This window comes from Bos taurus, chromosome 2 (assembly GCF_002263795.3).
Source record: "Bos taurus isolate L1 Dominette 01449 registration number 42190680 breed Hereford chromosome 2, ARS-UCD2.0, whole genome shotgun sequence".
Lineage (NCBI taxonomy): Eukaryota > Metazoa > Chordata > Mammalia > Artiodactyla > Bovidae > Bos > Bos taurus.
In genome coordinates, this window is record NC_037329.1 from 125,365,301 (window position 1) to 125,393,121 (window position 27,821).

The following is a 27,821-nucleotide window of genomic DNA, read 5'->3' on the forward strand; positions in this document are numbered from 1 at the left end:
TATTTCTAGGAATTTGTTGTTTCATCTAGATTGTTTATTGATGTATAACTCTTCATAGTATAAAGGATTATAAAATCTTTTTTATTTCTTCAAAATTGGTATAATATCCCCACTTTCATTTCTGATTTTATTAATTTATGTCTTCTGTCTTTTTTCTTAGCTAGTCTAACCAGACGTTGTCAATTATATAGATCTCTTCTAAGAACCAACTTTTGGTTTTGTTGATTTTCTCTATTTTTTTCCTATCTTCTGCTTTTTCCTACCCTTTTCTAACTTTATTTTTTCCTTCCTTCTACTGGCTTTGTCTAGCAGAGTAAATTGTGCAGTTTGGTTATTGATTGAGATCTTTTTTAGGGTACACATTTGGAACTATAAATTTCCTTTGGGACTTCCCTGGTGGTCCAGTGGTTAAAACTCCCTACTTCCAATGCAGGGGGCCCAGGTTTGATCCCTGGTTGGTTGGGGGACTAAGATTCCCCATGCTGTACAGTGTGGCCTTAAAAAGAAAAGAAAAAAAATGCCTTCCTAACTGTTTCCACAGAATCCCATAAATTATGGTACGTTGTTTTTTGGTTTTCATTCCAAGGTATTTTCTAATTTCACATGTTATTTCTTTTTTATCCATTGGTTGTTTAAGATTATATTAATTTTTACATATGTGTGAATTTCTCAGTTTTTCTTCTGTTATTGATTACTTGTTTCATTCTACTATGATTTAAAAAGATGCTCACTCATTTTTTAAAATATTTCCCTCATTCAGCGGGTATTTCTGTGGGACTTAGATGAAACCATCATCATCTTCCACTCCCTTCTTACTGGATCCTATGCCCAGAAGTATGGAAAGGTAATTTGAGTCTTTCTTCCTTTGTTATAACTGTCCCTCTCTATGCGTGCAGGTAGCCAAGATCACTGTCTCTGTTATCTCCATCTTACCTATTGACCTTTCACTTTTCACATAGAACTTCACCTGGTGGCTTATAGCAGGCAGACTACATGGTCAAGCAGAGTTTATAAAGCTGGGAACTAGACCTTGGACTAGTACTGAAAGCTGAAGTTGGTGAAGGGTGGTAAAGACTAAGTATGGGACTGAACTCAAAACAGAGTGGAGTCTCAGGATTACATGCTCCAAAGACTGATCTGTTGTCCCTTACATCACATGTGACAGTCCCAACTGAGCATTTCATTTAGCTGAGAATCTGCGAGATCTGTACATTTAAAATATTAAATAACTTTCTAAAATAGATTATATAGCTTCTTAAATGAAAATGTACCGAGCAGAATTTAAGTTTAATCATCAGTAGTAACATCAGTTTTGATAGAGGGATGAGCTGTTTTTGAGGTATTGTCGGTATATTTCTATACTAAATTACCTCCAGGTTCCTTTTTTTTTTTTTTAGTTTCTGTGAATAAATTTTATAAAAATATCTGCCTCATTTACCATCCTACTTTATCTACCCCTAATTAATTCTTATTGTCACTGTTTGTTTCTAGTAGAAGTATTTTCCGTAGGCTTTTAGTATCTAGGCTGGTAAACTAACATACGCTTATATACTCTATAACAAGACTGGTTATGGAAGTATACAAAATAAGATCATACCACCTCTAAGTGAAGGTCTGATAGTTCCTTTTAAAGCTATGTGCATTGGTTTTCCTACAAATATTTCTTTACTGATTTCCTGGTTGTTTAGATTGTCAGATTACTGACTTCCAGCGTTATACTGTGTGTGTGTGTGTAAGATAATGAGTATTATAATAGCAATATTTTAGCAATAGTTAGAATTTCTGCTGAAGCAGGGAATTTTTCCGAAATTTGTTTTCTTTTTTTTTTTTTAAGTGGGTTAAAGTCCTGAAATTTTTAACTTGGCACAATCTAAGCTTCTTACACCTGTGAATGAAATTGCATCAGTAATAGTGAGAAGCACTGTTGTGGGCCAATGTTGTTTTGGCCTTGACCTCAAATAATTTTGAAACATTTAGAGGTAAGAACTGGTGCTGTAAGTGCCAAGTCAAACAAATTCTCTTATTGCCTTTCAGGACCCAACAGTAGTGATTGGCTCAGGTTTAACAATGGAAGAAATGATTTTTGAAGTGGCTGACACACATCTATTTTTCAATGACCTAGAGGTATGCATTTTAAATTGTTTCTGTGCTTCAGTGAAACACTTTGTTCCATAACTTATTTATTGAGACTGTGATTTTTGCATTTAGAGGAAGTGTGGTTAAACAGGGTAGGTATGGTAAGGCCAGCTGGGCACTTAGGTATACATAGTCTTGAAGAAATAGTTCCTTGGTTAGGTCAGCACAGTCTTGTTTCTGGGCTTCAGTTTTATTGGCTCAAAAATTTGATTTTGTTAGCATATTTGGAAGTGATCTAGCTCTAGGGGCAGTGCCATCCCGTCAGGTAAAGCACTGATACATAGACCAATATTCTAATTTACTCATCTATATTAAATAATATATAGAATGTGGCATAATTATATTTTGACTGTTCTTCAGTTTTACCTTCTTAAAAGATAGTCTCTTGATTTGTCAGATCTGTAGAGGGCTACTCTTAACTTGTTGTATTTTGTACCTGCTTATTGTCCATGTGTAAGCCGTGAAGTCCAGATCATTTTATATTTAGGTGGAGGGAAACCTGGAAACCCTGAGAGCTTCTTGGTTAATTGTTTTGTTTGACATTTGAGTTCATCTTTGAGGTAAACATGGTGTAGTGGAGAGAGCACAGGACCAGGAGTCAGAGGACCAGACTTGAGTACCAAGTTAGGAAAGTTATCTCCCCATTCTGAGCCTCAGTTAAGCAGTTACCCTATACAAGGAACTAGTAACAGTTGTTCTGTTTGAAGATAAGAATGCCTTGCCAAGACACTGAGGTGGGAAGGAGCAGATTTGTCACTTAATGTCCTTTTGAATTTTGAACTCTGTAAGACATGTATTACCTACTTTTTTAAATAGTGGAAATTTTAAAGTAAAATAAACACAAAGTAATCCTCTCTCTTTTCAAACACAGTCTAGTTCTACTCAGCAATTCTCCAACAAGTTAAATTAGTAGGGCTCTAAACTCCAGTACTTTTATGTAAGCTCCACAGTGCTTTAATCTTCCATCAACTTCACATGTTGATAAATTGGAACATTATAGTTTTTATTCAGCAAACATTTATTGAAAACCTACTATGTGCCAGTAATTGTTGCCAAATTGTATTTGTAATGATTTTCTAGACATAGTCCTCACTCAGGACTGAAAGTTCTGTGAAGAATTTGACCTGAATGTGTTCCTGCCCCCCAGGTCAGTGGTTCTCAACTTTAGGGGGCATAAGAATCACCTGGGGAGCTTGTTAAAAATGAAGACTCTAGGACTTCACTCACAGAAATTCTATTCAAAAATATGCATTTTAAAAAATCTTCCCCAGAGGATTCTGATGCAGGTGAACACCATGGCACCGTCCTAGGTGGTGTCAGAGGAATACATCTGTCAGTTAGGCAGTGGGTGGTATTTTACCTCAGTAGTATTGTGGGCTTAAAGAACCCGTGCATTCAAATCGAAAGACCTAAGCTCCTTCTGGTTTCTTTCTACCACTCACTAGTTTTATGACCTTGGGCCAATCATTTATTTCACTTTTAGAATATGAGGAGATTGACTTAGGTGACCTCTTCTAATTCTAAGTTTGAATTTACAAATTTCTATTTCAGTCATTCTCGGTTTTGATACTGCACACACTCTACCAGCATCTTTTTTGTCTGCAAAAACTTACTGAGTACATGCTACATAAGGGCACTGGACTAGACTGGAGGGTTCAAAAGGAGATGTAAGATATGGTTGTGCCATAAGAGGCCTACACTGTGATAGAACTTAGCCTAATGTAGGACATAGGCACACCTGACAATATAAGGGAGCTTGTGCTTATACCCATGGGCTGTGGGGAAAATGAACTATTGAGATAAGAGTAGAACTGTGGGCTGGTATGGCTAAGGAAGATTGCATGAAGACTGAGGAATATAAATTAGGCCTTTAAAGAAGGTGGACAGCAACGGGGGTGAGACTGATCCTCCACACATAAGAAACCATAAGGTATTTCATCATCCTGCCATTGTTTGTGGTATTTTTACAATATATCATGGTGATAATAGAACTGCTCTCTGGGATGAAATAATGGGTGGTTTTGTCTTTTAACAGGAGTGTGACCAGGTGCATGTGGAAGATGTGGCTTCTGATGACAATGGCCAAGACTTGAGGTAATAAAAACAATGATATCTTAAACATCAGTATACCTGTTATGCACGAGACACTGACTAGGTTCAGAGGCAAACAAAGGTGATTAAGACATGGCCTAAAAGAGCTCACAGTCTATTAGAGAAGATAGAAACAAAGACAGCTGATGATGGCATGCGGTGAGAGAAGGTGACCGTAGAAAATGTGATGGGATATAGAGTAGAAAGTAATTCCAATGGTTGTGGGAAGCCAGTGGTGCCAACACTGGAGTGGCCTTCTCAACACAGTAGACTTTGAGTATAATCTTAGAGATTGGGGAGCATGATGGAATGAGACAAAAGCATTCCAAAGTAAAGGATATACTAGTTTCTCTTTGGCCAGATTTTCAGTCAAGAAAAGTGTGCTTCCAGATTGGTTAGTCTTAGATAGAAATAAGCATCAGGTAATTTCACCAAGGAAGTTATACGGTAGGGGTCTGGTGGTGTCAAATGACCGTATGGAAGACAATCTTAAACATTAATATCACAGTGAACACTAAACCAGGGAGGTCTCAGTGGCAAAATGCTTGCTCAGTCCCCTCCTGTCTCTCTTGGCTACGGTCTTCTAGCCCAGTAGTTTTAGCTAAGAATAATCCAAAAATTTGTCTCCCTTATATCTAAAGACTTTTAGAAAAAAAAAAATTGTCACATCTTTTCATGTTAATTTATTTTATTAATGTTTATCCCTTTCCATAGGCAAAAAGTTTCTCCATGTGTCTACCCTAAAATTGTTTCCTCTGTGCATTCTCAACTCTAGAGCAGATCTGGACACATCACTTAGTAAGGACACAGACAGCCCTGAGGCGCTGAGGAGGAGGAGAGGTTTCCCTTCGGGAGCAGCATCCAGCCGTGCGTGTTGGGTCTTGCACAGCTGTGAAGGGCACCATTCTTAAGAGATTTTACTTACTTTAGGAGAAAGCTTGGTCTGAAGCAGTTTACAATCCACTCTGAGCTCTAGTGCTCTTTTGTTTCTCGTATACATATGTCTGGGCTTCCCTGGTGGCTCAGACGGTAAAGAATCTACCCACAATGTGGGAGACCCTGGTTCGATCCCTGGGTGGGGAAGATCCACTAGAGAAGGGAATGGTAGCCCACTCCGGTATTCTTGCCTGGAGAATTCCATAGACAGAGGAGCCTGGTGGGCTACAGTGCATGGGGGTCACAGAATCAGATAAGGACTGAGCAACCAAGCACAGCACATACATATGGCTAACTAGTAATGGCCTATCTTTTTATTGGCAGCTTTTCCTTAAATATAGAATCTCACACTTAGGGAATTCTGTTTTGATTTTTGAACCAAGTTGTCCCTAATCCCATCAGTCATTTTTAATCTTGACTTAGGAAGTAGCCATCCCGCCCAGGCTTTAACTGTAACACCTGTCTATGGCTGTGTAACAGATTACTCCCAAGCCTAGTGGTTTAAAGCAATGACCATGGATCATCTCAGTGTTTCTGTAGTTTGGGAACTTGAAAGTAACTTAGCTGGGTAGTTCTGAATCAGGGTCTTTGAGGTTAAAATCAAGATAGCTGGAGTTAAAATCATCTGAAGGTTTGAGTGGAGCCAAGGACCTGCTTCCAACCTGTTGTGTGTGGCTGCTAGCAGGAGGCCTCAGGCCTCACTGTGCCCCTTCACGGAGCAGCTTGAGTGTTCTCACGTGACATCTGACACTTAGAGCAAGCCCTGTAAGAGAAGTCTGGTCTCTAAAGCCTGACACCATCAGTTCCACCACATTCTATTTACATTCATATACAGTCTGTACCCGAAGGGAATGGAGTTAGGAGAGGAGTAGTGGCCCATGAACTTAACGAGTCGACAGATCCCTGAAGGAGAACATTCCCATTTTCTTACTGTTGCTAGAACTTGGGGTTCATTCCTCCCATTAATTTTTCACATTTCTCCTTTTTACATAGTTGCAATCATATTGTGGGTGTGTACAAAAAATTTTATATTCTGAAGGCTTTTTTTCACTGTAAGATGTCATCTATCATTAGTGAAAGGATGGTCTATCTGGAGCCAGCCTCTAGGGGATGCTGACGCTCAAATTGTTCCTGCCCCTCTTGCTCTCCCTCTCCATCCTTTCTCTGATAGAAGTAACAGGGGTGAGATGGCGGACCGATGGAAGATAGCCTCTGACATACAGAGATTAAGGAAGAAGAGTCTCACGGCTTTGATGTCAGATGCCTGTGGATTAGGACAGAGAATCTCAGGTGGCCTTCAGCTGAAAACTCTGTGCGGTATAGATTTTCATTTTCATCATCCTCTCTCTCTGCAGCAACTACAGTTTCTCGACAGATGGTTTCAGCGGCTCGGGAGGCAGTGGCAGCCATGGTTCGTCTGTGGGCGTCCAGGGAGGTGTGGACTGGATGAGGAAATTGGCTTTCCGTTACCGAAAAGTGAGAGAAATCTATGATAAGCATAAAAGCAACGTTGGTGGTAAGTGTGGCATATAACCAGCTAATTTTCTCTTTTGTTCTGATTTCCTGTTTTCCTTTCTAGGGTTTATCTTAGAGCTCCTGGATTATGAATTTGTGACACAGGGACATTTTAACTCTGTATTTTAAAAATGGGGTTTGATTGAAACCCTGTGGGGAGGAAGCTCTGCATTCCTCATGGACTCTTAGCATAACTTCACCAAGTTCTCTTGTTCTTTTTAGACAGCTTTCCTTTTTAAAGGAAATGTGTTCCATAGATCATGTTTAATGGCATGTGTTTTTTCTGGATTCACAATTACTGTCAGTAATATTTAAGAGGTTGCCATATTTTTGGACAGATTTATCTAGCCATCAGGACAAGTCAGGTAGAATTAGCGACCAGGTTTATAGTGGATGGAAAACTAGGTCCAGCTTGATAGGTTGGCAGTATCCATCCATGCATCGTGATTTGAAGGACCTTGGACTTCCTTTCTGCCCAGATATGTCCCACATATCAGGTGCCATTATGCCTAAAATTCATATATTTGGAATTAATTAGCCATAGATTGTTTGGATGAGAAGAGACATTAGTAGAGAACTAATCTAAATCCTTCATTTTGCATTTGAGAAAACTGATGGTCCATGATGAGGATCACAAAGGCCTGTCACGTAGCAAGTTAGTGGCCATACCATGACTGGACTCTTGGTCCAGTGCACTTTACATTCATACAGACCCCTCTTCAGTGACATGCCCTTGTGAGAAAATATTGAAAACTGAACCATCACCCTCAAACACCTACATCCACACAGAACGTTGCGTGGTGTTTCAGGGATTCCCTGGACTGCCTAGAAATATATGACCCTGGGTAAAGAGAGGCCCCAGTACTTTTTATTTTGGCAATCAGGTCATTTTGTTTTTTCTCTCTCACAGATATTAGCCTTTCTTTTATTAGTTTTCATATACAACCTCTGTGTCTGGTCCATTTTCTGCCCAGTGAGTGTCTCGACCTGGTTTCCTGAAGTGCTTTATAACCCTCTGTGAGAATCCTTGGAGCCTACCCTGGGAAACATATTAAAAGTAATATCCACCTGTATTTTTTTTTTTAAGTGAATTAACAAAAGTGCTACATCCTAGTAGTTAAACCTGTGACATAGGCTTGCTTGTGTATGTCATACATGACATGTATTTGTTTGGTTTTTGTTTTATCAGAAATATTGAGAGTCATCAAATTGCAGGCTTACATTGTGAAACCATCTGTCTGAAAATAAATTATAAACAGTTATACTAGATTTCTGTTTTTATGGCGTACTGGTAGTAGAATTTCTTTTTACCTTCACCGTAGAAAAATTAGAGCCAGATTTATTATTTGAATATACTAACTCAAGCATCTGATAACATGTTCCAATCAGATGAACTCTTTTTTGTTTTGTGTTTAGTTATCTGATCTTAAAGCAGTGCTTCAGTCTCTAATCAGCTGAAGTTGTTTCAGAAGTAAGTACAGTACAGATGATCAGAATTTGGTGATTCAACCTGGAATCTCAGGTTGATGTGTTCTGAAGAAGGTGAAAGCACCATCATCGCCTTGGGAGCAGTGTATGTCAGTGGGAAGATTTCTGAGACCAAAAGACATCAGTTGCTCTGTTGTTTTCTTTAGAAAGAGACTGAAAATGCTGTGGGCTTTTCCATCTGTAATTGTTCCCCCTTTTTTTGCTTCTTGATGTCATGTCTATACCAGTGCTACTCAAAGTATGGTCCACCAGTCTGCAGATGATGTTACTGGTTGGTTAATGAAAGAATGAGCTTGAGCCAGATCCTAATCACAGTGTTTCTCTCAGCTGATTTTGTTGTGGTTATGCCACACCAAGCGAAAGACTCTGGTGGAAAGAGTCAAAAAGGCATGTTGAGTAGACTACTCCAGGGCCTTATCAAGGAGAGAGAGGTGTTAGCTCAGTAGCTACTTCAGTAACACACTATTTCCAAATTAAATGTAGAAGTTGCTTTCTCGATGCCAGCACGGATCTTGTCAAATGATGACTGTGTCTTCTTTTATTCCCAAAGGGCTCCTCAGTCCCCAGAGAAAGGAAGCACTGCAGAGACTAAGAGCAGAAATTGAAGTTTTAACAGATTCCTGGTTAGGAACTGCCTTGAAGTCTTTACTTCTCATCCAGTCCAGGTATGGAAATGCTTTTTCTAGGTCTTATCCTCTCAGAGAGATTCTTTCTCCCACCCTGGTCCAGGATAAGGCCATTCCCGAAAACAGGCTGTGGGGAAGGGTGAGAGGAGTTCAGTGATGCAGGCAAGGATTCACAGATGGGAGGCAAGGCCATTTTACTCTATCAGCATGCCTTAGAGTTTTGAACATCTTTTTCTTTTCTCTTAACTTTTTGCTCACAAAATTATACTCAGTAACCCAGAGTGTCCAGCACTGGAGGTGGATGCGCCTGATAACATTGAAGAGTACATGGAGGAGACTTTACAAATACCCTGAATACAGGAAGCTCCAAAGAAATGTAGCGCAGCCTACTCAGAAAGGCAGGATTCAAAAAAAAAAGGGTACATTAAGCAGATTAAGGAGATTTGAGCTCAAAGCTTAGAATGGGAAATAAAAACATAGCCTTATTCATCCCTCCTCCAAAGCAAGAATTCCAGACGAACAGCCTAGTAGAGTAAACAGAAACTGACACCCACGGATGGATATCTGTGAAGGGAAAAGACTTGTGAAAAGAAGGTATATTCTGACCTGTGTGTCGCCGTTGTGTGCCGAGCAGAGAGGACTGAAGTCGCGTCTCCTTTAAGGGCTGAGCTGCACTGAGATGAAGTGCCACTGCTGCTGAAAGCCTTGCCGTGTTTTCTGTGGTGTGGTGTCAGTGCCGTGGGCTCGTGGAGTCTGCCAGCAGTGCAGTGAGCTAGAATGCAAATGAGGGGAGAGCAGAGGGCTGTTCTGTGTCCACCACAGAATCTCTGCCTTTTAATTTGGAAGATGAGTAAACCTGAGCTGGAGCAGGAGCTGAGCATTGGCGCTGAGCAAATGCCACACCAGGAGCTTTGAGGTTCATTTTGCACAAGTAGATCCTACAGAGAAGACTCATTTGAGTTCTTGTTCCCAGGTTGGTTTGATTTCACTTTTTTATTGTCTTTTTCTCCCTTACAGAAAGAATTGTGTAAATGTTCTGATCACTACAACCCAACTGGTTCCAGCTCTGGCCAAGGTTCTCCTATATGGGCTAGGAGAAATATTTCCTATTGAAAACATCTACAGTGCTACCAAAATTGGTACGGTGTCAATTCTGTTTCTTGTGACTGGCCTTACAGTAATACTTGCTACTTAGGATGCTCTTATTATTTACCAGTCCTGCTGTTAGACACTTCACATATGGGTATATCTATAATCCTCTGCTTTCTTCTGACATTACTGATGAGACAGTTCAGGTTGACTCAGGACTTCACAGCTTCACAGGATTCAAATCCAAGTCTATCAGACTTAAAATGTATTGTGCTCTTTTCTTTTCCATTTGAAAGAACATAATACCTAGTTTAGAAATCTACCTGTGCCTCATTTCAGATTTATCTTTCATAGAGTGCTGCAGTATAGTATAATCAAAAAAACACCAGATTAAAAATCAAGGACTAAGCTATGTACTTTAAAATAATTAAATCCCTCACACCTGTTAGGACAGTTGCTATCAAAAAAACAAACAGAAAATAATGTGGCAAGAATGTGGAAAATTTGGAACCCGTGTGCACTTGTGGTGGGAGTGTAAAATGGTGCAACTGCTGTGGAAAACAGTCTGGCTGTTGCACAGAAATTAAAAACAGAACCGTCAGGTGACCCAGCAGTCCCACTGCTGGGTACATAGCGAAAAGACTACAAAGCAGATCCCAAAGAAATATTTGCAAGCCTGTGTTCATAGTAACATTATTCTCAAAGGCCCCAAGGTGGAAGCAACCCCAAATGTCCATCAAATGAATGGATAAATGAAAGGTGGTATATACTTACAGTGGGATAGTAGCCAATCTCAAAAGGGAAGGAAATCCTGTCATATGGGTATGTATGAACCCTGAAGACATTATGCTAATAAGTCAATCACAAAAAGATAAATACTGTATATTTCCACTTATATATAAGGTTCCTAGAGTAGTTCGATTCATAGAAACAGAAAGTAGAATGGTGGTTAACAGAAGCTTGGGGAAAGGGAAAATAGGGAGTTGTTGCTTGGTGGGTATAGAATTTTAATTTTGTAAAATGAAAAGTTCTGGAGAACTGTCACTCAACAATGTGAGTACGCTTATTATTACTGAAAAATACATTTTTAAATGGTTAGAAAAAGAAAAAAAAACTGAGGACCAGGATAGAGTCCTAATTCCCCTGCTTATTAGCTCTTCGGGAAATTACTATATCTCCTGAGCCTCAGTTTCCTCATGTAAGATGAGAAACTAACTACCAGAGAGGTTTTGAAAATCAAACCAGACTCTGTATGAGAAGGTATTTTTATCCGCTAAAAATGTATTCAGTACTAAGTATATGAAATAGTAAGTACTTGATAAGTATGTGCTGAATTGATAAAACTAATTGGCACCAGGTTTGAATAAAACCACCTTGTTCTGCTGAGAAGGCAGCGCACTCTAATCGTATGTGCTGTACAAGGCCCAGTGACAGCCGTCTCCTGCCCCTGCAGACGCTTCAGTCTGTGTCTACAGTTCCTGCTTCCCTGCCACAGCAGAGGAGACAGCTCTAGTGTGAAGGTGAACTCTAGGTATCCGCTAGATTAAAAGATGTCAGGCATTGCCAGGGCACCAGGAATATAGCCGTGACAGAATCCTCTGTCCTCATGGGACTTACCCTCAGTCAGTGGTGCTAGAATAATTGGTTTTCTGTATGGGGGGAAAAAGCAGAATTGGATTTCTTCTTTATGCTGTTTGCAAAACTAAAATTCCAGGTGGATAAAAAATGTAACATGAAAAGCAAAATTTGCAATTTTAAAGAGAAATATAAAACTATCTGTATGACCTTGAGGTAGGGAGGGATTTCATTTAAGAGACCCAAAAAATAGTGTTAAAAAAACAAAAAAACCAATCATTTTGGTTGCATGGAACTTTTATATACAGTGAAAGATGACATAAAGTGACAAGCCAAGTCACAGACTGAGAGAAGATATTTGTAATACATGTAGTTATTAATTAGTAAAGAACTCCTGCAAATCAATAAGCAACATAATTAAAAAAAAAAAAGTAGGCGTAAACCTTGGAACAGCCAGTTTGCAGAAAAGGAAACCCAAATTGTTAGTAAATGTGTATGAGAGGTTTTTTGACCTCATCGATTAAGGATCTGCAAATTAAGAAAATGCAAATTAAAATATGATAGGTTGACAAAAACTAGGTTGACAAAAACTACTTTGAGGGTCTTGGACTACAGCCACATACTGAATTCTGCCCACTGCCTGTTTCTGTAAAGTTTTATTGAAACAGAAGCCATGCCTGATCATTTCCATAGCTGCTTTCACAGGACAGTGCAGACTTGAATAGTTGCAACAGAGATCATATGACCTGCAAAGCCTAAAATATGCCAGCTCCTTCCCTTGAGTGATTCTCATTTGCAAAAGGAGGTACATGTAAGGACTTTTTTTTATGCAGTCTTATTCATAGTAAAAGATAATGAGAAACAGCAGGTGAACCTGTCTGTGAACAGAAAATAGACATGAAACAATGGAATACTATAAAGCACTTATAAGTAAGTGAACTAAACCTATATATATCCCTAAAGATTAGTATTAAAAAGTGTTGAACACAAAAAAACGCATTGCAAATAGTATGTACAGTATGCAAAATTTACATAAAAGTAAAAAAAAATTCAAAATAATAACCATACACTGTTTATAGATATATAGAGAAAGGAGGAGGAAGAATAGCGTCAAGTAAGTAGGCATACATCAAAAATTTCAGATTGTATGATCTCATTCTTATTCCTTTATATATATAATTCTTTTTACTTTTGGCTGTGTTGGGTCATGGTTGCTGTGTGGGCTTTGCTCTGGTTGCGGCCGGCACATCTCCTCGGTAGTTTCGGTGCTCTGGCTTCTCATTGCAGTGACTTCTCTTGATGCGGAGCACAGGCTCTAGAACACAGCCTCAATAGTTGTGGCACGCAGGCTTCGTTGCTTTGCAGCATGTGGGATCTTCCCAAACAGGGATTGAACCCATGTCGCTTGCATTGGCAGGCAGATTCTTTACCACTGATCCACCAGGGAAACCCTCATTCTTATATTTTTTTTTTATCTAAAGCAACTCTATAGTGTTAAGGTTTGACAAAGCTGGGTTGGTGGTAGATGTACAGGCATTTGTTTTTATTGTTCTTTTTTTGTGTGTTGAATTATTTCATTTACAAGGGCTTTGATAGGGGAGATACATCTGAAACCTCCCCTCAGAGCTCGCTCCTGCTGCTGCTTTACTGCGTGTTTTGTAAGAGCTCTGATCATTCACTTAGGTTCCCACACCTGAAAGGAGGATTTCTGTGGTGCTTGATTCTGCTTCCTGGCACTCAGAGGCTCATCAAACTAATGGACGTGACTTTATTCCTTCTGACAATAAGTGTGCTTATTTGGTGATTTTCTCATTTCGTCCAGAGCTCATTAGCTGAGCTCCAGTGGTACCTGGCACCATGGTAACCACAGTGAGAGGCTTGAGGCTTGCCTTCACAGAGCTGTAAGATGAGAGTGGGCAGAGGAAATGTTTGTTCAGTTCCTCTGAAATTATTTCAGAATTGCAGTTCTCTGCGTGGCCACTCTGTGATCTGGACATTAAAGAGAATTCTCAAGATCATTTCTGAAAATGTCAACAGTATTTCTAATAGAGGAAGCCCAGGAACCTAAATCTCCACAGGCCTGGGCGTCTTGCAGTTACAGCTTCTATTGCTTGACATTTGGTAAGCTTATCACTCATTGGTCTCATCCTCCCGAACAGGAAAGCTCATCTCTAGGATTATTTTGAAAGTATAAAATGAAAATGTATTTACCAACTATGTTGGAATTATTTTTTCAAATGGCTACTACTTTACTCTGAGTTGTTAATAGCTCATTCTTAATCCTTTTAGAGGAGACATTCCTAATTGTATTTCTTCCTTGATCGTTGCAGGCCAGGACAATGAAAACATCTCAGTGTCTCTGACTTCTAAATATAAGACTTTCCCTTTGTTAGGTCTTAGGAGAAATTTCTAAAATTCTACTGATTTAGGATCCTACTAAAAGTTTTTTCTCTAAATCATAAATTTGACTGTGGCTCTAGCAGAGGTTGGATTAGGTAGTAAGGACATAATGGTTGGAGTGGGATTAGACACACAACTTTTAGCACTTAATAAGAACATATATTAACTCATTATTAGTTGAATCATTTAATGCTTAAATTGGGGCTGAAGATCTGGAGTAGTGTCATCCCCTGAATCATTTGTGAAATTAATGTGTATTTACTCGGCAAACATGGTTTGAATGCTTGATATCAGAGTAAGGCGTGACAGTGCTGTTGTAGTGGGAGCGTTGAAAAGGACCTAAGTGCGTCTAAACCAAGCCTTGTATGCAGTGGGAGGTTGAAGCCCCTTGTATTAAGAGTGCACCAGAGTCGGGTCCAGGTTTGAGGTGCCCCCTGAGCTAGGCTTGTCACAGACTTGCGGTTGCTCAGCTGTACCACCCAGGATTTCTGAGTATGGGTGTAAGGTTCTTGTTACTTATGTTTTAGTCATCTGAGCTTTGTGTATTTCCTGTATTTGTATATTTTATTACAACAGTTTTCCAGCAGATGGCATTCAAGTGCCTTGAGGAAGAGGCACCTTTTTCTTATTCACACAGGAGCCCTGATGTTAAGTCACTTGAATCGGGAAGGACAAGAAGGTTAATGGAGCAGAATAAAAAAAGGAAGCAGAGTTAGGGCCTTACTTAACTGAAGAATATGGCAGAAATAGAAATAAAGCCTAAGAGATGGTGAAGGGAGAGCAAGAGAAATAATTTTATTTACTGGTGCAAATAGTGTCTTTGCCATAAGCAGTGTCATGTGTGTGTTTAGATGTTGGTTCCAGGTGAGATTTGAGCTCGGATACATTACTGTGTTTCCAAGAACTGTCTGCAGTGGGTTTAAATCACCCGTTTCCCAAGGTCACTGAAAGTGATACAGGGTCTCAGTTGTAGTTACACAGTATGAGGGAGGGAATTCCAGCTGTGACAGACGTCGCTGCCGTATTCACTTCCATATTCATCTATACTCTGGCTCCTCCCCTCCTGAGAGACAGAAGGCCCATGCCTAGAACTGTTTCTCTCGGAAATGTAGGGTTGGAAGGAAATGCCTGTTTGTCCCATTACTCACCAGGAATCAGGGACTTCCTCATCTTTTTCTTTCACTAATGGTGTCCCCTCAAAAATCATCCTTTCTTCGTGGCACAGTGACCAGAGCCTAGACTTAGAGTCAGAGGCTCAGAGTCTAGCTACTGGCTTGTTTGTAATCTGGGGCAAGTTGGGTGTATTTCCATCTACTGAAATAGAGGATGGATCTCATCTCACCAGATTATCTTAAGTGGAAGAATTACTTGAAAACTGCTCTGTATGCCGTGAAGTCCAGGAGCTGTGGAAGAGGGGGAAGTGTGCACAGCTCTCACCCTGTGTTTATAGAAACCCCCACTCTCAGATCTTCGGGACTTCACCCTCACTGCTAAAGTGAGAACCTAGAGAGCCAGTGCCTAAAAAGTCTGTGGTGTGAATGGAACTATTGCACACTCTTTGGGCAGAGGGCCTGCTGGGTCTCTAGCTGCCACCCTGATTTTGTCTAAGCACAGGCAGGTGAACCTAGCAGCATCCCTTTTCTTTGATATTGAAAAAAAGAAGGAATGTCTTAAGAGCAAATGTCTTTTTCTTATCAGGTAAGGAGAGCTGCTTCGAGAGAATTGTGTCGAGGTTTGGGAAAAAAGTCACATATGTAGTGATTGGAGATGGACGAGATGAAGAAATTGCAGCCAAACAGGTAACCATGGCAAAAAACATAGTCTATATGCGAATACGTTGAACAGTTAGGAGAATCCTAAAACTCGGAAATTATACAATCTATTGTGCACTTACACTGTTTCCCTTCCTCTCCCATTTTATCTTTTTTTTTTTTGTTAATTTATTTGGCTGTGCTGGGTCTTAGTTGCAGCATACAGGGCCTTTTAGTTGTGGCATGCAGACTCTTATTTGTGGCTTGTGGGATTTAGTTCCCCGACCAGAGGTTGAACCCAGGCCCCTGCATTGGGAGCATGGAGTTTTAGCCACTGAACCACAGGGAAGTCCCCATTTTTCTTTTATCAGAAAAAGCAAAAGGGTCATTTTTCCCCCCTCCGTGCAGTTTTCCCTATAAGTTATTAGATCCTCCCTTTCTCTCTCCTCCCTGCCATGCTAAAAATCTTAAAATCTTTGAGCCCTCCTACAAGGAGCCCACATGATTAAACCTGATGTGGGCCTCATCTTCATCTTACAGGGCAATGCTTTCTCAAGAGGGTGAGACTCCACTACCAAAAAGACCAATCATTCAGTCTTTCCTAGGCTTTGGATTCTCAAAAAACCAGTGTGATCAACTGGGAGTTGTTTAGAGAAAGTCCTGCCTGCTCCTGAGCCCTGGAAAAATTATCCCGATGTTAACCTCCTTGCTAAGCAGTCCCAACTCCAGGTCATCCCTTTTTAATACAGGGAACAGCAGATGAAAAAGTCTTGGCTATGAAGACACGTTCACGTCTCATCCATTTAATAGCTCTGTGACTTTGGACAGTTTACTTACTCTCTTTGAGAGTTTACATCTGCTAAATGGACCTACAGAAGTTCTTTCCCTCTCTACCTCAGTTTTCTTCCAGCAGTTTCTTAGACATGGAAGTGCTGGGTTGCCAGCTAGAACCATTTGCCCTGAGTTTTTTCCATCTAGTTAACACACAAACCTTCAGCAGCGGTTAATGAACTACGTTTGGTAGTCAGTGGCATTATTACCTAATTATGTTTTCATTTGCCACTCTAGGTAGCAATTCAAGGACTTTCTTCAAGGGTTTGTTTTTGGGTTTTGTTTTTTTTTTTTTTTTCATATGTTATCTCCAAAACTTTAATTTTAATGTGCTTGTTGCCCTCTGGGGAAATCACTAGCGGATGTAGGCGCTGCTGCTTCTTGGTCTAAAGAAGGGAGTGGGGAGGATAACAACTCAAGTGTTATCAGACTTTATGTCTCCAAGTAGATGCCCTAGACTATAGCCATTGGAAAATGTCTTAGAGCTCCATCCAGGTCAGTCTCCTCCCTGTGAGGGATCTTTTCTGCAGCCTCTTTGCCAGAAGACTTTCTGTCAAGTCCTTGTTTGAGTATACCTAAGGATGAGGAAACTGCTTCTCAGGTATCCTGTTCCACTGTGGAGTCGTTCAGGTTCTTAGAATGTTCTTCCTTCCATTGAGCTTAACCTTTCTCCTTTGCTTCCTGGTCTTAATCTTGCACTGCTGAGCACAAGTCTTCTTCCTCTTTTTTTTCTTTTTCTTCTTTTTTTGCTGTGATGGGTGTTTTTGTTAAAGTGTGCAAGGGCTTCTCTGTAGTTGCGATACTCAGGCTTCTCTTAATTGCTGAGCACAGGCTCTAGAGGGTGCAGGCTTTAGTAATTGCAGCATTTGGGATCTTAGTTCCCTCACCAGGGATCGCATTGGAAGGTAGATTCTTAACCACTGGACACCAGGGAAGCCCTCCTCTTCTGTATATTAAAGACCTTTTAAAATATTATATGTGAGCAGTAGGCTTGAAAAAGCACTGAGCTCCATGCCAAAAGAACTGTGTTCTCGGGACTTTCAATATTCCAGGTAACTTGCAACCAGTCTGAACAAGATGATTGGTAAGGCTAACCACCATCGACTTTATCGGAGAAGGCAGTGGCACCCCACTCCAATACTCTTGCTTGGAAAATCCCATGGATGGAGGAGCCTGTTAGGCTGCAATCCATGGGGTCGCTAAGAGTCGGACACAGCTGAGCGACTTCACTTTCACTTTTCACTTTCATGCACTGGAGAAGGAAATGGCAACCCACTCCAGTGTTCTTGCCTGGAGAATCCCAGGGACGGGGAACCTGGTGGGCTGCCATCTATGGGGTCGCACAGAGTCGGACACAACTGAAGTAACTTAGCATAGCATCAACTTTATAGAACATGTTTTCTACCACTCACATTTTTCAAAGCGTTTCTTTAAAATGTGGCTTCCAGAATGGCACACAGTATTCTGTACATGACTGATCACCTAAGATAGTGGGATTATTATTTCCTTTTCTTTTAATATAAATTTATTTATTTTAATTGGAGGCTAATTACTTTTCTTTTTTTTTTTAATTTTTTTAAATTTTATTTTATTTTTAAACTTTACAATATTGTATTAGTTTTGCCAAATATCAAAATGAATCCGCCACAGGTATACCCGCGTTCCCCATCCTGAACCCTCGTCCCTCCTCCCTCCCCTACCCTCCCTCTGGGTCGTCCCAGTGCACCAGCCCCAAGCATCCAGTACCGTGCATCGAACCTGGACTGGTGACTCATTTCATACATGATATTATACATGTTTCAATGCTATTCTCCCAAATCTCCCGACCCTCTCCCTCTCCCACAGAGTCCATAAGACTAATCTATACATTGGTGTCTCTTTTGCTGTCTCGTACACAGGGTTATTGTTACCATCTTTCTAAATTCCATATATATGCGTTAGTATACTGTATTGGTGTTTTTCTTTCTGGCTTACTTCACTCTGTATAATAGGTTCCAGTTTCATCCATCTCATTAGAACTGATTTATTCTTTTTAATGGCTGAGTAATACTCCATTGTGTATATGTACCACAGCTTTCTTACCCATTCATCTGCTGATGGGCATCTAGGTTGCTTCCATGTCCTGGCTATTATAAACAGTGCTGCGATGAACATTGGGGTACACGTGTCTCTTTCCCTTCTGGTTTCCTCAGTGTGTATGCCCAGCAGTGGGATTGCTGGGTCATAAGGCAGTTCTATTTCCAGTTTTTTAAGGAATCTCCACACTGTTCTCCATAGTGGCTGTACTAGTTTGCATTCCCACCAACAGTGTAAGAGAGTTCCCTTTTCTCCACACCCTCTCCAGCATTTATTGCTTGTAGACTTTTGGATCACAGCCATTCTGACTGGTGTGAAATGGTACCTCATAGTGGTTTTGATTTGCATCTCTCTGATAATGAGTGATGTTGAGCATCTTTTCATGTGTTTGGGCCAAAGAACTAAATAGACATTTCTCCAAAGAAGACATACAGATGGCTAATTACTTTTCAATATTGAATTGGTTTTGCCATACATCAACATGAATCCACCACGGGTGTACACGTGTTCCCCATCCTGAACCCCCCCTCCCACTGCCTGTCCCGTACCATCCCTCTGGGTCATCCCAGTGCTCCAGCCCCAAGCATCCTGTATCATGCATTGAACCTGCACTATTATTTCCTTGATCTCTGTGTTGTGCACCTTGGTCATGAACAAGATTTGGGCCTGAAGCTCTGCACCTAATAGAAAATAGACTATTTGTAAGAAAATGTTCAGTTCAGTTCAGTCGTTCAGTCATGTCTGATTCTTTGTGACCCCATGAACGGCAATACACCAGGCCTCCCTGTCCATCACCAACTTCCGGAGTCCACCCAAACCCATGTCCATTGAGTCAGTGATGCCATCCAGCCATATCATCCTCTGTCATCCCCTTCTCCTCCAGCCCTCAATCTTTCCCAGCATCAGGGTCTTTTCAGATGAGTCAGCTCTTTGCATCAGGTAGCCAAAGTATTAGAGTTTCAGCTTCAACATCAGTCCTTCCAATGAACACCCAGGACTGATCTCCTTTAGTATGGACTGGTTGGATCTCCTTGCAGTCCAAGGGACTCTTCAAAGAGTCTTCTCCAACACCACAGTTCAAAAGCATCAATTCTTCGGTGCTCAGCTTTCTTCACAGTCCAACTCTCACATCCATACATGACTACTGGAAAAACCATAGCCTTGACTAGACGGACCTTTGTTGGCAAAGTAATGTCTCTGCTTTGTAATATGCTGTCTAGGTTGGTCATAACTTTCCTTCCAAGGTGTAAGCATCTTTTAATTTCATGGCTGCAATCGCCATCTGCAGTGATTTTGGAGCCTAGAAAATTAAAGTCAGCCACTGTTTCCACTTTTTTCCCATCTATTTGCCATGAAGTGATGGGACTGGATGCCATGATCTTCGTTTTCTGAATGTTGAGTTTTGAGCCAACTTTTTCACTCTCTTCTTTCACTTTCATCAAGAGGCTCTTTAGTTCCTCTTCACTTTCTGCCATAAGGATGGTGTCATCTGTATATCTGAGGTTATTGATACTTCTCCTGGCAATCTTGATTCCAGCTTGTGTTTCTTCCAGTCCAGCATTTCTCATGATGTACTATGCATATAAGTTAAATAAGCAGGGTGACAATATACAGCCTTGACGTACTCCTTTTCCTATTTGGAACCAGTCTGTTATTCCACATCCAGTTCTAACCATTGCTTCCTGACCTGCATACAGATTTCTCAAGAGGCAGGTCAGGTGGTCTGGTATTCCCACTCTTTCAGAATTTTCCAGTTTATTGTGATCCACACAAAGGCTTTGGCATAGTCAATAAAGCAGAAATAGCTGTTTTTCTGGAACTTTCTTTTTTGATGATCCAGCAGATGTTGACAATTTGATCTCTGGTTCCTCTGCTTTTTCTAAAACCAGCTTGACCATCTGGAAGTTCACGGTTCAACGTATTGCTGAAGCCTGGGCTTGGAGAATTTTGAGCATTACTTTACTAGCATATGAGATGAGTGCAATTGTGCATTAGTTTGAGCATTCTTTGGCATTGCCTATCTTTGGGATTGGAATGAAAACTGACCTTTTCCAGTCCTGTGGCCATTGCTGAGTTTTCCAAATTTCCTGACATATTGAGTGCAGCACTTTAACAGCATCATCTTTTAGGATTTGAAATAGCTCAACTGGAATTCCATCACCTCCACTAGCTTTGTTCATAATGATGCTTCCTTCCTAAGGCCCACTTGACTTCACATTCCAGGATATATGTGAAAATGTAATATTATAAAATAATATTATATTAATACTGATTTCTTACATGGGTCATCTTATTTGATCTGAGTGTCCTACATAGTAGCTAACAAGTATATCTCAAAGCACAGGGTTACCACTGAAACCTAATTAAAATCGCTCACATATATAAGTGTATACAAAGTCCCTGTGTGCATGCTCAGTCACTCACTCATGTCCAACTCTGCAAGCCATGGACTGCATGCAGCCCACCAGACTCCTCCGTCTATGGAATTTTCCAAGTAAGAATACTGGAGTGGGTTGCCATTTCTTTTCCAGAGGATCTTCCCGACACAGGGATCAAACCCATGTCTCCTACACTGGCAGGTGGATTCCTGACCACTGTGCCACACGGGAAGTACAAAGTCCTTATACATATTTGATGAGTATAATGATCTCACAGTGTAGTAGCAGTAGAGAGGGCTCCGAGTACTTTGGGGAGAGGTCTATGGAGGAAGGGGTATGGATGAATACGAGCTCCCGGAAGAAGTTGAGTTAACCAGTTACCCCTGCTCCCGCTTCCAGCACAACATGCCCTTCTGGAGGATCACAAACCACGGAGACCTGGTGTCCCTCCACCAGGCTTTGGAGCTTGATTTTCTCTAAAAACTGGAATGAAGAGCCTTCCCCATGAGCTCCTTTTCACTCCTTGAAGGGAGCCAGAGACCGGAACCAACTGGGAATTCTCTCTCTCTTTCTCCATGGAATGCTGGCGAGAACACAATCAAAACCAACAGCTGCAAGAGATGAAGCTGATTTTTGCTGTGCGTGACCTGCAGCCCCGTGTTCATCCTTGCACAGGAGCGGGAGATAGTTGGATTGAGAGAACAATAGACTCACCGCAGCTACAGTGCTTTTAATTCTTCTGGTTTTTTGTTTGTTTGTTTGTTTTATCTTGTTTCAAAAAAAATGAAGAAAAGGAAATCCTTGGGGCAGAGTTGCACTCTGCGTCCATGACCAGATTGAGAACTGCTATTAACTTGTGGTGATAGGATAAACGCAGCAGACTTTTATAACATCTCTTGCAGTCTTTGTAATCTCCTTAGCTGTAGAACATACTCCCAGTGAATGTATATGTTATTTTTATAGGTAAGGGTCTGGTCTCTCTGAAGCAGATTCCCCTCCCCCTTTCTTTTTCTAGCAAGAAAGGGGTGTGTAAAATTTCCTTGGAAAATCGTAACTGAAATATCTGAGATACCTCTCTGTGACAGTAGCACCTCCTTAGCTGCTCCAGTGGTCTGCTCTCAAGGGTGGGCTCCTTCCCACGCTTCCACCTCCTGGTTGGCTGAACTGTGGGGCCTGGGACACTGATTAATTTTAGACTTTGCTGTTTCCCATCCTAGAAGCCTTAGTCCCCTTCCCAATCCCTCTCCCTTTTTGACCAAATGGCACAATCCTAGAAACTCTTCTTAGTAAATTTTCAGCCTTCAGCTTGACTCTTTGTCAAAGCTAACGAGGGCTTACCTTCAAACTGGAGAGAAGACCTAAGGCTTCTTAGGAATTTCCACTTCTTTGGCCCTTGAAACAGGAAGATTCCAACTTTTCCTCCTGCAGGAAAGCACCCTTCCCCAACAGAGGCCATCCCCACCGGGCCTCCCCCTTCTTAGTCATCAGTGCCAGGCTAGTCCACCCTCTGCACCTCATATCTACCCCCACACAGCTCTGGCCTATCCCCAGGCTTTGGACCCAAGTAGTCAAATCAAGTCTGAGAAGAGGCTCATAACCGCATTTTGGCCAAAACTACTAAGGAATTGGACTTCATGCTCTGAATCCTTTAAGCCCTGTGAGTGGTGTTCTGGGCATGTATTTACCCAGATCTCGGCCTGAAACTGAAGACCAGATGGCTGTGATCAAAGCCCAGTTTTCCTACGGGATCCGCTTCCCACTTCTCAAGTCCCTTTCTAAAATGGGAAACTCGAAAGCCAGAAAGACTCACCTGATTTAAATGAGGTTGTAGATCCCCTACGCCATGCCTGAAAACTCAACCGTGGGCCAAATGCGGGAACATCTCCCAACCTGACCTCTGGGAAGTTGGGTGGGTGCCCAGGTACGAGTCACAGCCTTCAGTCCAGCTGTATTGGTGGATGCCCCACCCTCCACAAGCAGCCTGGGCACGTGCTCAGGCCGCATAAACTTCCTTAGAGCTCAGGAAGTTTAGCTTCTCCCAGGTTGCACGGAGAGAGGTGATTTTATAAGCACCTCAGAGAGATGCAGTCTGGGTCCTTAGCAGGCGGAGTCCTTGACCAACAACAGCCATCACTGCTTACCCTCAGAGGTTTAGCGTATCCACTTGCAGATGCTCCCAGCACAGAAGGGGCCAGATTCCCTCTAATGCCAGATCACCCAGAGAAAGGCTGGTGTACACATTCCTTCAGAACGAATTGAGAAGGTGCTTCATAACTCAGTTGTAGGTAAGAGGTGTTTGGAGAGGAGCTCAAATCAGTGCTTATCACCAAGCTGCCTCTTCGGGCTGTTTCCTTTGGATGGGGGAGGATATATAGTCTGAGGCGGACCTTCTTGGTCCGAGTTCACCATAGTTGCCCGGATGCTGCTCTGTCTTGCTTGATAATTGATCTTAGCGTGCTCTAGGGTGCACGGTCGATCTTTACTTCCAGGCCCCTCCACCCCACCCCATCCTGGCAGTAGGTCTGTTGGTTTCTTGCCCTGCTCCCAGGCCACCCGGTTGGTGCTGTGCTTCAGGCTGCTGAGACTGCAGAGCAGTCTGCGCATCATGCTCACAAGTACGCGCACGCACACACACTCATACTTTCCTCTGCTTGCCTGCTGGGAGCTCTTTATTCCTAGAGTATGACTTGGGACTCCTTTTCCGATGGCCTTTTCCCTCCTGCTCTGACTGCATAGCTTAGGTCTTTGCAAAAGGAACTTGAAACTGGCTAAGAGAGGTGAGGACGCTCCCTGGGCAGTGCCGTCTTTGCTCTTTTCTGGTTGATCAGAGGGCAGACAGGAAATGGGAGCTTCCTGGCTCCTCTTTGCCAAAATGAATCGTCCAGGGAACCCAGTGCTCTTCAGTAAACCTGCTTTCCTCCTCCATGGCACAGAGATCCGGAGAGGAAAGCAAGTGGGCAGCGCAGCAAGCTCTTGGAGGCTGAGGTCCAAAGGATACTATGGGTCCTTCTCGTTTAGGGGAAAGCCCTCTACCAAAAAGAGTCCCCACCTGATGAGTCCCTTTCCCAGCTGGGCACCATGGGTTCTATAAGATGGGTCTGCACATTTCATGGTGAGAGCTGGGCCATCTGTAGTAAGGGATCTGGAATTGTCAGCCGTGTCCTGGGTCTAAGAGGTGGTTTTCCTTTCGAATGTAAAACTGACTGTGCCTTAGCATCACCCTGTCCGGTGCCCCTGGGGCAGCAGGTGGTGGCCAGGAGAGTGGATGCCTGCTCCAGATCTAGATGCCTAGTGGGGCTTTTATTTGGTTTGGGGTATTTCTGTCTTCTGCTCTGCAACTGGGGGGAGCAAACCTAGTGTCCCAGGAGACTTTGTGCCACAGCTTGTTCGCAGTTTACACAAACTAGTTCGCGTTAAAGCTCCAAGCAGAATCTGATGGGCCAACTCCAGCTGCAGCGTATGGAGCTTCTCAATGTTCACTACCTTGAATGGGTGTCAGTGCCACTGAACCAAGAGGGAGAGGGGTTTAGGGGTGGAGCCACACACTCCCTCTCCCTGGGGGAGCGATGGCTGAAACCATGGGGTGGTGAGCTTCGGGCCTTTCTCTCCTTGCTCCTGCAGAAGCGGGCATTAGGAGCCCTCTTAAGCCAAGCTTCTGTTTCTCACCACTAAATCGGTTTCCCTTTTCATTCAAAAGTTGAAACTTCCCAAGTACTCAAGCTGTAGAAGCCAAATCGAAATTCTTAGATTTTGAAATATCTTAACCACAAGACAACATCTAATTCTGGCCCACCTCTGATCAGCAGGCCCTGTCCCTTCCTCTCCCGAGTCAGAGAGCTCTAGCATGCAAGGTTACTTGGCTAGTTCCTAATGCACTGATGGGAGCCATCCCATTAAGGACGACTTCTACTCGAAACATGACCCTCTGGACTTCAGGTGCCTCATTTATCAGGAAAAGGCATTGATTGGATATATTTATGTGACTGCGGGCATTTGTGGCTGTCGAGTCCTTGACCATAATGTTATATGTAATGGGAACTATCTTATAAACTTGAAAAAATAAAGTTTTTATTTTCTATATGGTTTGCTCCTGTGTCTTTTCTGAGTAGGATCAACCCAGTTGCCTAGCTGAGTATGCTCCTGAGTCAGGCTTCAAAAAAAATATGCAGAGCTCATTAGAAAGATGGCACCCTTTCAATAACTTCATCATTAATTTCACCAAAAAAAAAAACAAAAAACACTAGCCGTTCAGTACAGATAAATGAGAAAATAAATATTTTAAAATAATTTTCAAAGGGAAGTCTCAATTGTTTCTAAAAATATTGCTTTTCAAAGTTTAGGACTGGAATGCCAAGAGATTTCATTTGCTGTCAAATGTGCTGAAATTTAATTACTAAGAAATCAATACCTTGCTGTGCTGAGCTTCAAATGCAAAAGCAATAAAGCCGACAAATTGATAATCAAACTGTTTGATTGGCTTGTTTTCATGTTAAATTAGCTACTTTTTCTCTTGTCATTTTTTTAGATTTGAGTCTGACTTTTCATTGGTCTGGAAAACGAGTCCTTTTGCCTTTTATTCCAAATAAGATTAGAATTGGATTCTAGCTTCCAAATACCATCCATGTCAGACTATAAGATATATTTTTCCCCAAATAAATTCCCCCAGAGAAGAGGAGGCTGCCTTGTATACTGGGGCACTAAATCTTTTGCTCAGAAGGTGCATATTTTGAGCCACATCGTGTAGCTGAAGTAACCTTGCTCATTGGTCAGAAGTACATCAGAGTATCAGTTACCTTTTGAGCCCAAAGAGCAAAACATCTCCTCTTCCAAAAGGTGTAATATCTGCACATTTCTCAAGAACCTTTCCAGTGGCAAGTTAAAATGAGCAAATCAAGAGCTGCTTTATTCTTCAAAAACAAGTTTCTTAACATTTAAAAAAATAGAAGTCTTTGAAAGAAATTTTTAATTGCAAGTAATAACACTGTCATCTTTTTAAAATTCTTGACTCTGTACTTATTTACAAATGAAACCACTCGATTCCACAGCTTTTTAAGCTACAGACCTATTAGCCTCATTTGACAGTTTCATCTAAAGGGAGTCTATGCAGATGAGAGCTTAGCCGAGATGATCTCCCCTGAGCCTAGTCTTTTCCACATATCACAGGAAGAAGTAGAGAAAAGTAAATGAAGCAAGTATTTCTATTTTACTGAAGTATAATTGATAGCAAGTATTCGTTTGAGTGGACTCCTTAAGAACCTCATGTTTGCGGCTAGGTTGGCCACTTAAACCAGGAATTTCTAAAGGTCAGGCCTGCCCTCTTGAGGTCTCACCTTGATATTCCCTCTGAATTGAGAAGAAAAGCAATTTTGCTTTTGTGTGTGTGTTTAAATATATTCAATTAAAAGAATGGTCTTTTTTTGAAGTTATATCCTTTCATAAGGTAATATAGATAATAGATGATGGTAGTTTTTACTGCCCTTTTATATATATATATATATAAATAATACATGCATAGTATTTTTTATATATTTTATTATTTGGCTGTGCCAGGTCTTAGTTGCAGCATGAGGGATCTTCAGTTTTCATTGCGGCATGTAAACTCTTAGTTGCAGCATATGGGGTCTAGTTCCCTGACCACAGATTGAACCCAGGCAGGCCCTCTGCTTTGGGAGCACGGAGTCAGCCACAGGACCACCAGAGAAGTTCTTACTACCCTTTTTTATTAAAATTAACTTGGCAAACATGTTGGCCATTTTACTGGTTCATGAAATTCAAATGTCTGGAAATCATTGAACTATGTGATCCTGGAGATGCTTTCTGCCTCTACCATTCTGTGTGTGTAAAAAGCACCAGCATCATCTTCCCAGAGCCTCTCTGCACCCAGCCCTCATCTCCGTCCGCCTTGGCCCCAGGCCAACATGACTGCTACAAGCCCTCCTTCATCCAGGCACTGCTGACTTGGCATCCAGGATAAAGCACATGTGCACCCTCACCTCCTTTCAGTTCAGTTCAGTTGCTCAGTCGTGTCCGACTCTTTGCAACCCCATGAATCACAGCATGCCAGGCCTCCCTGTCCATCACCAACTCCTGGAGTTCACTCAGAATCATGTCCGTCGAGTCAGTGATGCCATCCAGCCATCTCATCCTCTGTCGTCCCCTCTTGCTCCTGTCCCCAATCCCTCCCAGCATCAGAGTCTTTTCCAATGAGTCAACTCTTCGCATGAGGTGGCCAAAGTACTGGAGTTTCAGCTTTAGCATCATTCCTTCCAAAGAAATCCCAGGGCTGATCTCCTTCAGAATGGACTGGTTGGATCTCCTTGCAGTCCAAGGGACTCTTAAGAGTCTTCTCCCTTAGGGCTCATCAGTTTCTCAGGGAGGCCTTCCCAGCCATTCTATATAAAATTATATCAATAACTCCCACCCCTAACACACATACTTCCCCTACTTTTTTTTCTTTAGCACTTAACACTGATACACTGTTTATTGTGTCTCCACCAGATGAATGAATAATAGACTCTCCTAGGTCCCCTCCCAGTGTGATGAACCTTTCCTTCTGTCTCCAGCACCCTTTTCCTACTCCTTGTTTCTCCAAACCACAGACCTCCCAGAACAGCAAAAAGTTCCACCTCCCCGACACCATAGCCCATATCCACATCCCCTGTCATCACTCCCACACTCCCACTGAGCTCCCAGCAAAAAGGTCTTTCTTCATCTGCGCTCCTGTATTCACTTCCTGGTACCAAGTGTTGTGGCTACTCCTCCAGGCCCAGCAGAGCTGGTTAAGAGCACACAGATCTGCGTTCTGATGCTCACCTGAATGGTCATCCCTACACTGGCTCACCAGCTCTTGATGCTCAGAAGACAAGGTGGAGAGGTCTTAGCTCAGCCAGCCCTCCTCTCTGGCCCCAGGGGCTTTACCATCTTTGAGC

At 41.9% G+C, this 27,821-nt stretch overlaps 1 protein-coding gene across 7 annotated transcripts in view; it reads left to right on the top strand.

Annotated features, from left to right (window-relative positions):
* Nucleotides 1-24,970, top strand: part of EYA3 (EYA transcriptional coactivator and phosphatase 3) — a 188,334-nt gene extending 163,364 nt beyond the window's left edge. For 6 of the 7 annotated variants that reach the window (XM_025001181.2, XM_005203133.5, XM_005203132.5 and 3 more), the window contains 8 exons: nucleotides 761-844; nucleotides 2,035-2,124; nucleotides 4,172-4,230; nucleotides 6,519-6,679; nucleotides 8,717-8,831; nucleotides 9,810-9,931; nucleotides 15,555-15,655; nucleotides 21,292-24,970. In XM_025001181.2, coding sequence (XP_024856949.1) covers nucleotides 761-844; nucleotides 2,035-2,124; nucleotides 4,172-4,230; nucleotides 6,519-6,679; nucleotides 8,717-8,831; nucleotides 9,810-9,931; nucleotides 15,555-15,655; nucleotides 21,292-21,372 — 813 coding nt within the window. In that variant the 3' untranslated portion in view covers nucleotides 21,373-24,970. The remainder of the gene's footprint in view (nucleotides 1-760; nucleotides 845-2,034; nucleotides 2,125-4,171; nucleotides 4,231-6,518; nucleotides 6,680-8,716; nucleotides 8,832-9,809; nucleotides 9,932-15,554; nucleotides 15,656-21,291) is intronic. The other variant, NM_001206731.1, reaches the window with a different exon arrangement.
* Nucleotides 24,971-27,821: the final 2,851 nt, after the last annotated feature.